The sequence below is a fragment of the Mauremys mutica genome, chromosome 2 (genome assembly GCF_020497125.1).
Source record: "Mauremys mutica isolate MM-2020 ecotype Southern chromosome 2, ASM2049712v1, whole genome shotgun sequence".
Lineage (NCBI taxonomy): Eukaryota > Metazoa > Chordata > Testudines > Geoemydidae > Mauremys > Mauremys mutica.
The window spans coordinates 138,944,313-138,958,570 of record NC_059073.1 but is presented as its reverse complement, the minus strand read 5'-3'; the positions used below and the strand labels follow the sequence as shown (position 1 = coordinate 138,958,570).

Sequence of the window (14,258 nt, the reverse complement as noted above, 5' to 3'; positions counted from 1 at the left end):
CAGGAGGTGCAGGGGGTCACTTTTAGGCATGCGTTTCACGCAGTCCTGGCAAGTCTTGAACCCCGGGGGATTGCGGCATGTCCCGGTGACAAATAAGGAGGGGAGAAAAACGGGGGAGAGGGGAGGGAGGAACCCCCCATACCTGAAACTTATAAGTGAACTAACTATGCTATACTAACATACTAAAATGAACCATCTACAGCGAAAACCAAAAGTAGTGCTAAGCTACTTGCTGAAGCAAGAGCAAGGGGAAGTTCTAGCTACCGGTACTGGTGGTAAGAAGGAACTGAGGGGGTGGCGGTTCAGCAGGGTCCTTTAGTGGGCACCATGAAAGTGCCACTCCAGGGGGCACCTAGGCCAACCCCGTGGATGCTGCTAGGGGAAAAATCTGCTGGCTACTGTGCATGTGTGTGCGCCCACACCTGATTGGATTGGAATGAACATGAACAAGCACTCAAACAAGCATGCAGGTTTCTAATGTGGAAGGGGAATAATTAACTAATATCTGAGGCCAGTAAAGAGGAACCATCCAGACTAGCAAATCAAATCTTAAGAACTGCTGGATACCCCACTTACAAGACCACAAACATCTCTCCATTGTGCTTGCTGGAACCCAGATTTGGATCTGTGAATGTGTTGCCTTGTCCTTTTTTATTCTAACTTTTCAGGTCACTACAGTCTTCATTTTCTCTAAAACTACAGTTTGGGGAACTGGATGACTCAAGTAACTGGGATGCAGAATCTTTTGCTTCTACGTAATCGGTTAAAATTGAGCCCCGGCCAGCTGTGACCCAAAAGGGTGTTTGATGCCCTATGTAAATAATTTGGTGTTCTCAGTCTATTTCCCATAGGCAAGAGTCTACCAAAGCCACTACAATGTTTAACACCAATTGGTGATCTTAGTGGAGCAGCCATAAACTGAATGAGCATAGTGGCCAAATCTCACCCGTAAAGGTGGTCTCATCAGATCAGGAATCAGACACATTGGCGTAGTAGTACCAGAGGTAACTTGCCTGTGCTGTGGATAAATTTGAGGACTTAAATCTCCAGGGAAGTTAGGCCAGCACCTTTCACCAGCACTCAATGCACATAAAGAAAACAAAGCTTGCCATGTTTTATGATCTTGGGAGAACAAGTGGTATTGATGGATATGCATTCAGAAGGGCATTGGCAAAAATGCCTATAAATGGTTAACAAGGTAATGGTAAGAAATGTTGACCTTGATTTGTTTAGCTAAGATGTAAAGATTTTTGAAGGTCAAAGGTGTCCTTGTGTAGTGTTTTGGAGTCTAACTGTGTCTGACCCTCTAACATTAAGCTGCTGTGGCCTGTAGTTTTGAAGAGTGAAGCAAACCAGGGGGAAAGAGAGAAGGGGGAGAGAACAGGAAATGGAGTGAGGTGTTTCAGGAAGTTGTCAGGAGTTGACTGATTGATTCCAGATGGAAAGGGTCACCCTCCGTGACCCAGGAAATACTCACTGGGGGAAAGCAGTTGTTGGCTTGTGAAAGGGGAGGGCCTGGGAGCTAGAGACTATGGTGGAATGCACATTCTGCTTCCTTTTATTCTTAAAATGTTGAGTCTCAATCTTCAGTATTAAACAATTTGATTGTCCTTGCCCAGCAAGGGGGAAGTGAGTGGAGCTAAATCTGGCGCTCCAGTAACTTTACCTCCATAATCTAAAACATTCTTACTCTGTAGCATAGATAAAAAAGTGAACCAGAAGAATCATAGTCAAGACGACACGAGCTCTCTTTTGCTGAATTGCAGTAATGCCGAGAGATGGGCCCAAACCAAAACCCAAGCTCCAACAACCTCCAAAACACTGAGAGAGTTCAGAGTTGGGCCCATCTCTGAGGGTGGCTTTATTTATTTACTCCAGGCTTCATCCCATGAGGTGATGTCTTCGCCCACCCAGTGGTGAACTTGGGAGGTGACAAAATGAAACCACACATGAGAGGGGTCTTACGGGGGTTTCAGCAGTCCCCGCTCACCATGAAATTTGAGGGTGCTCAGCACTTAAGAAGAATGCGACTTCTGTCCGGAAGTTATCACTCCTGTTTCAGGGACCAGTAGAACATTGTGAATGAAATGTAGATCATCTGTATTCTCTCACTTTTTGTGTATAATGCAGATACCTATATAGTCACACACCTGTAATGTGTACGGTTTTATTTGTGTGTATTAGTATATTACTATATATTTTGTGTGTGTGTGGATATATAACATTGTCTCTCTGTGGCTGGGTATTTGTATTTTTTTTATATATGTGTGTGTGTGTGTGTGTGTGTGTGTGTGTAATTTTATATATATATATAAAATATGGGATATATTTTTGATTTACATTTGGTTACAATTTAAAATCTTGTCGTAAATATTTCAGACACTGGAATGATTCAGGTCTATTCCCCCGTTGCCATAGCGTGGTCTGTGCTGGCCAGTGAAAGATTAAAATTTATTTCCATTGTTTAAGGGAAAATAATGAGGTGCATCTGACTGGGTTCAGCTATGTCATGCGGGAAATGTTCACTTTGGAACAGAGTCTCACTCCACCCAAATGTGCAATGATGAAATCAGTTGGCACACACAAAAGCAACACATTTTGTGACAGGAATGCATGAGAAGTATTAATGTACAGTATGACAAGAGCCTTTTGGAATGAATTAACCTTGTCGTAAAAAAAGAGAGAGAGAGAGCATTCTTTAAACCAGCAAAATCCTACAGGAGGGCAGGGTTTCCCTGCTGTGTGCTGAATACAGTTTATCAACAATTAAAGCCTGAAATTCTCTTACTTAAAGCATGACAACTGCATCTTTGAAAATTCATGCACACGCTCAGGGTCAGATCCTTAACAGCTCGCTGCAAATGAGGGTAGCTCTGTTGAAGCCAATGGAGCTACACCAATGTGGACCAGCTGAGGATCTGGGCTTCAAAGTTCTAACGAGATGCATGTTCTTCAGACTGTTTCAAATGATGGATTTTTTTTTTAACATATGTGGTTTAAAGACGCACGTATCTCTGGGTTTAATGAATTTATAGCTTAGGACATTTTGTTTTAAAGAGAGATCTCAATGAGACTGAGTAACAAATACAATTATTTCCTCTAAGAGTTTACTTGTGTCCTGTTAGAACTCAGCGAGATTGGACAAAAAGGGCAAGATTTTCAAAATCCGTGATTTTGAGAGCCACAGTTTTTTGGTGCCCAACCTGAGACACCCTTAAAGGGACCTGATTTGCACAAAATACTGAGTGCCCACCTTCTGAAAACCAGGCCCTTCTACCCCTTGCAGCTAATGGCAGTTTCTGTTTATCTCCGTGGATAGAAACCTATGTTTTAGGAGCAGATGGTTGTAAGTTTGATTTCCTGTGATGCACGTGTGTGTAGGATAGCAGATGGCTGTGCTTCTATATATACGTAGCAGAGGGCACATTATTCTGGTGCTCCGCAGTCTGCCCTCATTATCTGTACATATAGACCTCTATGCTACAATGCATCACAGAAAACTAAACTTAGGATAGTCTCGTCACTAGTTCATTATGTCATGTATATTGAGGATAGCATATGGGCCTTCGGATGCCATGTTAAATGGAATGAAGGCACAGGATAGACGCTGAAAATACTTTTTCCCCCAGTGGGAAATAAACTATTCTATTTTTCAAATAGAATAGGATTTTAATTCAATATAATAATAAATACATCAAAAGCTGAAACAAGTCATTAACCTGCCTTTTTCCCTAGGTTGTGTTATCAACAACAGTGAATGTTGATGGACATGTATTGGCAGTGTCTGACAACATGTTTGTTCATAACAACTCTAAACATGGACGGAGAGCAAGAAGACTTGACCCCTCAGAAGGTATGGAACTTTGTCTGGAATACGGTACACCAATGAAAACAAACACATGCACTCTGCACTTGAATTTTTGTTTGTTTTGGTGGGAATGGAGAGAGCTGCAGAACCTCAGGGGCTTTAGAGAAGGAAGATGAACCAAAAAAAAAAGAAGCTCCACAGCATGCAGAATCTGATCCTTCTACATCTAAGAGAGAGACTCCCCCCGTCTATTAATTAGTTAGCTTGTACAGGGTTGTGAAGATGAAAAACTCGGTAAAAGCGTCAACAATTAGCTAAGAATTTCAGACTTAACTGCTCAGCTGGCCTAGACTTGATTTCAGGCAAATTAAGCAACATGACATCTTACTTAAACAGAAACATTACAGTGCAAGATGTGTATGAAAAAGTGTCAGTGGTTCCCTTAAACAAACTGTGTGCAAAGCATAACAATGCGCAGAAGGAAACTGACACTAATTGATTTTAGTTTGTTTGGCTAAGCAGGAATTGCCGTCGTCCATGGGACTGTTCTTGGGGTATATTAAAGCAATTACCAATACCTGTATCTGTTAAGCTTCAAAGTGGGTAAACCCCCCTCTCTCTGTCCCTGCCCCTCTCACAAACTCCACTTCTTTAATCCAGGCACCACTTACAATAACTTAACAATCATATCTATGTCTCTTCCCTCCTCCTCCAATCTCCCTGAAGCCTGTGAAAGTGAGAAGAGTTTGTGATGTTAGTAGAAGAGACAAGCACGGCTATTATTTCATTACACTGTTTTGTTGCCCCCCTTCTTCTTAAATATGCCCTGTATCAACCTAAAGAAGAATTAATGAACTGGAAGAAAATGATTGAATCAGTAAAGAATTCGGAGCAGTGTTAATTCCCCCCCAGCGGGCAGTGAAATGGTAGAAGGAAAATCCCAGGATTCCAAGCCTAGGAAGCCATCCAGTTTTTCCTTGACTGATTGGATGTGATTGACTGGCTGTTCAAAGGAGTCTCATGTTTTTGGAGCCCTGCCAAAGTTCCCCTCCACCTCTGACCCTGTCAACATTGGGAATGGAGTGATGGATTGACTTTGGTTATGGCCTGGAAACCATATTGGGTTCCTGATGGGATGTATAGTCCAGAGGCCTTGAACATATGGAAAAGAGCAGAAAAAAATCTATTCCATAAAGTCACAAAAATTATTAGAAATTGTCTCTTGATAGGAATTGGAGAAAACACAAGATATTTCCATATCTCTCTCTCCCATTGATAAACACAGTAAATCGTAACACATCCCTCCTACAGCCTGCCTTTTTTGCTCTTGTGTGATCGTATGCTAATAAGTGTTTTTAAAACAGCCTCTGCACAATCACTTAAGTGTTTCACTTTTACACCCACTACTACAGTTGGCCTATTAGGCTTTAATGACACAATGTTAAGTGTCGGTAATGAATAGGCGAGTAATGAACACTAGCAAGGCAGAGAACAAAATTATTTTATTTTATTTTTGGTTCCTTGGAATGGTAAGCAGCCTTGGTGGGTGAACGAATTAAAGGCTGTGGTGGCACTGGGGATACAAGCCAGCAATACAGCTGCAGCAGTGCAAACCCTCTAGAGTGGACAGGCAAAAGTGCAATAAGCCGTGATTTGCACCAGTGCAATTTGCGCAAATAACAGCGTTACCTATCCACTCATGAGGTTTAACTGGCCCCAACCTACCCAAAAACCTAACCTCCAAGACCAGTTGCAAGAAAACTAACCTACCACTCTTTTTTAATCCCTTTTTTGTTTAGCCACACCATGCATCAAAGCTATTAGCCCAAGTGAAGGCTGGACTACAGGGGGCGCAATGGTGATCATTATAGGAGACAATTTCTTCGATGGGCTACAAGTGGTATTTGGGACCATGCTTGTATGGAGTGAGGTAGGCAAAAGTAACTTGCTATTGCATAGCTGCAATAGATATTGCTGGTATAGAGAAGGTCGATGGGGAACAACTATTCGCTCATTCTCATGATAATACAAGAACAAGGGGACGGTCCATGACATTGAAAGACGGTTACTTTAAAACTGAGGAAAGGAAATGCTTTTTCGACCAGTGCTTGCTTAGTCCGTGGAATACTTTGCCACATTATATCATTGTGTCCATGAACTTTTAGTGGGATTCTAAAAAGGACTGGATGTTTATATGGATAAGAAGAATATCTAGAGTTACAGGGAGGATTAAAAGAAAAGGCCAGGAGTTTGGGAAAGGAAACAAACCTTCAAGTTTCAGGGCATAAATCAACAATTAATTAATGGGGGACAGGAAGAAACTTTCTCTGTAGGCAACCTATCCTGTAAGTTGCTTTATGCAGGATTTCTTGTAGCTTCTTCTGAGGCAGCTGGTGCTTTGCATGATTGGATACAAGATGCTGGAGTAGATGGACCACTGGTCTGATCCAATCTGGCAATTCCTAGGAAGTAGTAAACAGTTTCATTTGCTTGAGAAACACGACCAGGGGCCAGTGGGGAAAAAGGCAAACAGCCCATACATGACATGCTTCTCTCTTGTTGTTATTTCCCAGCTGATCACACCTCACGCTATTCGAGTCCAGACCCCCCCTCGTCACATTCCTGGTGTAGTCGAAGTCACACTATCGTATAAATCCAAACAGTTCTGCAAAGGAGCCCCGGGCAGGTTTATTTACACCGGTAGGTGAACGTGATTTACTGTGGAGGGCTGGAACATGAATGTCTCTTCCTCTCAGTAATATCGATTACTCTTTTTTAAATACTTGCCACATGCCATTTGAAAACTGTTCTGCTATTTGAGGTGTTTGGAAGTGTAAGGAGATAAAACCTCTATGCAATGAGGAAGCTAAGGGAATATTACGCCACATGTTAATATATTTTGCAGATTAAAGCTCATGCTGATACAGTACGGCGCTCTCTCTAGATATATTAAGTGTACAGTAACTTGATAGCATTGCTCTGCATACTAGAAGATGTTTTATTTATAACAGTATTCATTTTACATTTCTCTCTCACTGGGGGTAACCTCTCGTTTTCAGGATGGCCCCCAGGGACTGGCTGAATGTCTTATGTCTAAAGAAGCCAATGAGCTGAGTGCAAAATAAATCTTGATTGCTTTTTTATTTTTAAATGGATATTGTCAACTTGTTTAGTGCCCCACATTTACCTCTGCCAGCAGGAGAATAATTATATTTATATATATAAACACAGAGAGAGAGAGATTTATAGCTCTAGAAAGAGAAACCAGTGCAACTAAAGAAGAATCTTCATTTGTTGTCAGTATACACAATAAAGTTTTATCTCCTAATACATGTGGATGGAAAATGGGAGCATGTTTTAGAGGATTATATATATGATGACTAATAGCTTCTTAGTAGTCATATTTTATTTAGGTGGCTGAGAATTTAAGCAATGATTTTTGTTTTAAAAAACCTATTATTACTGTTAGCTCTGGTAAATATTGATATTTCTAGAATATCAAATTTTGGACACATTTTGCAGCAAAAAAATTCAATTCTCAACCTGAAAACCTCCAGAAATTTTTCATTCAAAATTTTGCAGTTTTTTGACTACCTGGAGAGCCAATCAAAATGTTTCCAAAAAATGGGAAAATTTTCAATGAAATGTTGATATATTTATAAATTTGTGAAATGTATAATTTTTTAAAAAGCAATAATTCTCATTTTAATTTTAATGTATTTTTACAAGCTTTCATGATTATTACTACTTAGGAATGTGTTTATTCATTTGTATTATAGTAGTAGGTAGGAAATCCAACCTAGGACCAGGGCCCTGTTACGCTAGGTGCTGTGCAGACAAATAACAAAACAATCCTTGACCCAGTGAGTTTACACTGTAGGGCCCTGATCCAAAGCCTGTTGAAGTCAATGGAAAGACTTCTAGTAACGGCAGTGGACTTTGGACGGGGCCCCAGATGATTAGGGCCTGAAACTGATCTTGCCCCAGAATAACCTCACTAAAGCGCAAGGAGCTGCTCTGGATTTATACCTGTGTTTGTGAGGTAAGACTTTAGCCATAATTTTTTATAAGCAAATTCCTTTTAAAGAGACAGCTTTGATTTGTGGCCCTCAATACATTGAGCACAGCTTCTTTAACTAGCAGATAACTAACTGAAATGCAAGTGACTGTGATCTCAAATCTGCATGAAAACATAATTGTATTGTACAGAAACAAGACTGAAAAAACCCATAAGGGACCCAGTCCTAGCAGGCTTATAGAAATGAGCTTTCTCATTGATTTCACTTACTAACAGGCTGCAGGACCAGGGTTGGGTCTGGTATGAAATTTACCAGGGGAGGGTCTGTTAATTCTTGAGCATATCCTGAGTCAGAGACTGAAAATTTAAGTTCTTCTGTGGCACTTCTTACTTATTTAGGCCCTGATCCTGCAAAGATATAAGTGCATGCAATGGACTTGGACTGCTCACATGCTTCTGAGCAGGATCAATGATGATGAAGAACTGCATAAACCAGAGCAATGTATTTCTATTATGGGGAAATTATTCCTCTTTTTGTAGGTCTGTGTTTTACGTGCAGGGCTTATCTGTGCTATCTATAGAGGGTTGAAGTCAAAATGTAGTGCTGCTCTCTGACATGTTAATTAGTGTATTTCCACCAAAGAGGACATGAAGATGTACATGACAAATAGCAGAAGAGAGAGACAGAGAGAGGATAATATAATCTGCCTATTTTGCTCTTGTTATCAGCGTGGAGATACTTGTTTAGATTCACTGAGGAGCGAGTGGGTGCTTACTGCCATATGTTACAAAATAGCATGTTAGCAGAAGATGCAGAGGTACATAAGCTGGTGTAAAATTAGACAACTTTTCAATCTATCTATCCAAGGACTTGTAGTTCTCCCATCATGTTAGGCAAAATGATAAACACAGCTATTAAGTATAGTGTAATCAATTCCCCCAGGTCATTGCTGCTGATAATAGCAGCAAAAACAACTTCCAAGCTATGAAAATAACATGTTTATTTTTCTCTCTCCATGGCTGTGATATCATGAGTCTGTTTTGACCGTGCTGTGAAGAAACACAAAGGTTTTAAAAAAAAAATTCTATAGCTCTTTTTGTGTCCATAGTGCTTTACAAACTTTACCTACTGCACCAGTAAAATGCAGCCACTTCTTGAGTGGAGGATGGCAGCCAATGGGCACATACAACAATAGTGAGGGAAGGGAAATATAGCAAAGCACAGGAAAGCCTCTCTCGTGGAGAGTAAAACAGCTACAAGTGTCTTAAATACTTCCTTGATGAGTTCTTTATAAGCATTGGCTGTAGTTGCTCAAATTTATGTTGAGGGAGGTGGTCTGTGTGGTGGCAGATGGGAGGAAAGGTTGGTCCTTGCTATTAAATTGTGTCCACAGTATGAAAAAGTGGAGAACCCTTTCTTTAAAGAAATACTCTTTACATTCAACCTCCATCAGGCAATATTCCTCAGAGAAACATAGCGCTTAACACCATCTCCAGAAGATCAAAGAGTGAGGGACACCTCATCTTATTAGTATTGTTATTTGTATTATGGTAGAACTTAGAAGGCCCAAATAGAATCCAGAATACCGTGGTGCTAGGTCCTGAGGCCCAGATTTTTAAAGATATGTAGGTACCTGACCCCTTGATTTCAGTAGGAGTTGGGTGTCTAAATGCTTTTAAAAATCTGGGCCTTACTGTTTATAAAGTGCTGCGAGATCCTCAGGTGAAAGGTACTAAGGGTCATGTGGTGTTAGAAGCACTGAATAGTTGGCTAAGGCAGATCATGGGCATAATTAGATATTTAGTCCTGCCACGAGTGCAGGGAATTGGACTAGATGACCTCTCGAGGTCCCTTCCAGTTCTATGATTCTATGACTATTATCTATACTTTCATACTATACGCAAATCTAGAGGACGCCAACTAAGCTCAGGGTTTCATTGTACCAGGCACTGTACATAGACAAAGTAAGTGACAGGCTGTACCCTGAAGAGTTTGCAATTGAAACAGATGAAAGGAAGTATTATTACTCCGATTTTACAGCTGGGGAATTGGGATGGAGAGAGATTAAGCAATTTGCCCGGGGTCACACAGGGAGTCTGTAGCAAGTCTGGGAATTGAACCCAGGTGTCTTGAGTCCCAGCCCAGAGTTTTAACCACAAGATCATCCAGATCTATTATAAAAAGGTGGAGATGGAACAGAAATGATTTTGGTAGTTTGAAGTACATGATTCCCTGTGATTTGAGTAAAACTTTCAATATTTAATATACAATCAAATAGGAATGTTCAGCCTGATGAAGCTTTAGCTTTTTATAAAAGAGCAGCATTGACAAGTTGAAGAAGAGAGTGATATAAACTGTTAAGGATAAGAATCAGAGAGAAATTTCAAGGGTAAGTCTGAATGCCACAGTGGTGCTGTTACAGGAGTGCATATGCTCCCTGTAATGTGTATTCAGAATAGGCTATGAGGAAAGTGCGCTGTGCTAGCAATGCTGCAGTTGAGGTTCTGTCAGCATCCCCACTCTTAAGTGCTATCACTCAGGGTGCTGCAAGTCAGCCATCACATTCCTCTCATCACCGGAATTTGATGTGTGGCCTTTTCCATAAGGATCCCATTATGGAAAACGTGTACAGAATTTAGAGGTCTATGGAAAAGTCTTGAAAAATGGACTGACATTGCTAGCTTGTTTATGGAGTTTGTTGAACAGCCTTGTTGAATTTGATAGTGCGGATATAATTCTATATAAAGTGAGAGAGAGAGAAAAACAAAAAGCGTGTCTCTCTCTTTTTAATCAATGACTATGTAAAATGTCATCCTTAGGACAAAACATTGTCCTCTAATATCTTGCAGTATAAAAAGGTGACACACCCATTTCCGGATTCTTGGTACAGGAAGGCTGTTCTCCACGGCTAATGTAGCAGTTGCCTTATATTCTGCCTCTAATAATATATAAGCCCAAGTTCTTGACTTTAATGGCGCTCAGGTCAGGATCTGGCTCATTGTAATCTTTTGGATCTTATACTTGACCCCAGCTCTGCACGTGGTTTGTTGTAGGGAAACTCATCTCAAACATAGTGTGACAGGAAGATTTTGAACATAGTTTTTCATCCATGTACAGACAGGCTTGATGGGTTAACTAGTCTGATCAATGCAGTATAAGAACAGGTTGGACAAACACCTGTCAGGAATAGTCTGGGTTTATTTGGGCCTGTCTCAGTGCAGGGAGCTGGACTTTGATGACTTCTTGAGGTCCCTTCCAGCCCTACATTTCTCTGATCCATGGGATATACCGCACTCCCAAGGGACTGCCTTGGGTTGGGATATATGCCAGCTGCACATTGTAGGAGGTGCTGTTTTTTTAAGGTTTATAAATTGGAATTGAGAATGCCTTGTTATCCTCCTCTTGGAAGGGAAACAGTACTTACAAGGATGGAGCTAGCACTGGAAACTAACCTTGGGAAGAGCATGTGATTTTCTTGGGGGCAGCTGCTGTCCTGCCGGAGCTTATGAAGGGCACGTTCCAGAAAGGGGCATTGAAATAGCTGTAGGACTGTAGGGAGTTGCTTGTAAAGGCCCAGCAAATACAGCAGAGGACTCAATGACATTGTCATAAATTAAATGGTGCTTTGAGTGCGGGAGACAGGGATCAGACTGGGGAAAAAAGAAAGGTAGTGGTACTTTTTCAAGCTTCACCCACAAAATAAGCCCCATGCACGTAATTCACCATGAACAGTAGATTGTGCAGATGCTCAACATATACTTTATGGGCTCCAGTCACTCAGCTTTCCTGTGGTGGGGTCAGAACACACCCATGGGCTCTGCTTGGTTTCCCTTCAGTCATACCTGGTCCAGTGGGCTTCTTGTGCTTGCTTGCCCTTTGCAGAAGTTTCTCAGCTGCCCTGCTGGGCTCTCCTAAATTCCTTGGATTGGTCCCTTCTTGATAGGAGGGGAGAGAAAGAAGTGGTATCTCCTAAGACCATTCGCTGCTGGCGTCAGAATGAGCTGTCACTCACAGTAGATTGTGCATGTCATCCTCCCTCTCCTGTCTACGTCATTTGATTGGACAGAGAAATAATAATGCTGCCATTTAAAGCATTAGCTTTCATTGAGAAGAATGGGAAATGGCACTACATCAGTTCCCTGAGTGTGAGTTTCTGCTTTTGAGGTGATCTCAACAACCGTTACAGCTAGAGACTTAGGGTGTGGCTGCACATGAAGTTGTTCCTGATTATCACAAATGTGGACACTCTTATTCCAGAATGAGAGTAATCCAAAATTGGTTAAGCAAAACTGGGGAAAAGTCACTCGTATTCTGGAATACAAGTGTGCACATGGGGGGCAGCTGCAGAATGGCTATTCTGATAAATTTTCAAGTGTAGACAAGCCTTTATTTGTGTCATAAATGAAAGCTTAGATTCTGGAGAATAAGAGGCAGCATAAAAGAGGTACTAGGTATGGCATACCAGCTAAATCCATGCCCATGCATAAGAGAAACTAAGGAGGGTCCCAGTGCATTTAGACCTAGCTCTGTTATTGACTGTAAATGTTCTGTTATCAAACCAGTTATGTTAGAGTGATGTGAATAGTTTAGGTGACAATTGGATTTGCTAACTAGCTTTTACTCTTTTTACCCTGTTACTTGATGTCAACACACAATTTTTTTTTCTGTTCTTGAAAATTCAATAGATGTTTAGTGTGTGAAACTTGACCTGCCAAAGTGGCTTGTCACAACTATGGTGATCTGAAACAGGAAGATTTTGTAAGACTTCTAGCCAAAATTTTCAAAAGTGACTAGTGATTCTGGATGTCATACTATTTAGATACCCAATTTGAGACACCAGAAGTGCTCAGCATCCATCCTCTGAAAATCTGCCCCCCTTAAGGAGGTTCCAGCTATGCACCCCAAAATACTAGTCACTTTTCAAAATCTTGGACTATAAGCCTTTGGAATGAGCACATATATGCCTTCTATAACCTGAACATCCCATAGCATTTTTTGTATGGGTTGGGGTGGTAACAATGTCATGGCCACATTTCAACCTGGGAACTGAACCTAAATCCCTGCCACACCCTTCAGCTTCAATTGGAAATGTTTCCCTCTGAAGGGGGTTGCATTTCATTGGTGAACAAAGTGAGCAGCTTGGATATTTTGGGCATGTCCTTTGTGATCAAAGCCGCTATATATATAATGTGTGTAAAATGGTTGAATTGTTCTCAGAACAGTTTTATATGATCTAAGAACCTTCTGCTCTTAAGATGTCAGAGCACACTACAAATATATACATGCCAATCCCTTGGGGAAAAAATAATGTTGGGCAATAGGCAACTTTCCTTGAGTAATAGATTTGGATATTCCTCATTTGATATTTTTAGTTAAACATATACATATACATATTTTTGTGCTTAGTCCAAGATATATAACCTAAACTAGTAGACTCCAAGCAAGAAGAGAAATGGCACATAATGATGTATAGGTCCCCCAGAGAATTGTCATGAATTCTCATGATTGGCAAAAAAAAAAAAAATTCCCCCTTTCTCAAATGGGATTTAGATTCTGTGGCAGTTGAAATGTGTATTATTAAACTCCTTAAGCAAACCTGAATGGTTCCCAGTGGAGAGCGAAGACATTCTAAGTATAGCCAAGACTAAATTCTCTGGTCTGGGTTTTCTCTACTCAATTCCCTCTTTATTAGCTCCTGTAATATTTAAACTTCATGCCATGCTGTAATTATTTAATAAAAAGTAAATATAAAATGTATCTCAGTGGGGAATATGACCTTTTACCTTCATGGTGTTATACCAAAGACAGACACAGATAAACAGAAAATCTGGATGAGAGTAATATTCTGTGTCACTTGATGGTTTCATTCTTCTAGTGCCTGACTCTTTGATTCTGAAAGGTGCTGAGTACTGTTAGGAAAGGAACTAAGTGCTGGATAGGATGGGACACTCTCAGCTATTGGCACCACTTCTTTCAAGTGACCATTTTTACAGGGACAAAGTGGCACAAGAAGATGGAAGATGCTGCTATTGAATGGGGACTCTGCCAAATGAGTTAAGCACATGTTAATCATTGAATAGTACAAAGAATTTTTAGCAAGATTCTCAGCACTTGGTTGAGTTAATGTCTTGTTTAAATCCCATCACCACTTACAAGTAGGGTTTTCAAAAGCTAGATCCTTGATTTTATTAGTAAACATTGTGTCTGAGGACAGCCAAAGACTTTGAGTACTCTGAGATTTGGAAAAGTCAATTTTGGTTTCTAATATAAATTTTGAATTGGGGGGACATAGCTGAATTTTGGATCATCAGGGTTAGGCCAAGGGTAAGTCTACACGGCAAAGAAAAAATGGCAACACCGAGTCTGAGCCTGGGTCAATTGACTCGGGTTTTTGTACTCAGGCTTTGTCTACATAGCAGTGTAGACATTCA

At 40.7% G+C, this 14,258-nt stretch overlaps 1 protein-coding gene across 3 annotated transcripts in view; it reads left to right on the top strand.

Annotated features, from left to right (window-relative positions):
* EBF2 (EBF transcription factor 2) overlaps nt 1-14,258 on the top strand; it is a 178,799-nt gene that overhangs the window by 143,350 nt on the left and 21,191 nt on the right. For all 3 annotated transcript variants that reach the window (XM_045004698.1, XM_045004697.1, XM_045004696.1), the window contains exons 8-10: nt 3,736-3,853; nt 5,608-5,738; nt 6,382-6,508. In XM_045004698.1, the coding sequence (XP_044860633.1) occupies nt 3,736-3,853; nt 5,608-5,738; nt 6,382-6,508 (376 nt within the window). The remainder of the gene's footprint in view (nt 1-3,735; nt 3,854-5,607; nt 5,739-6,381; nt 6,509-14,258) is intronic.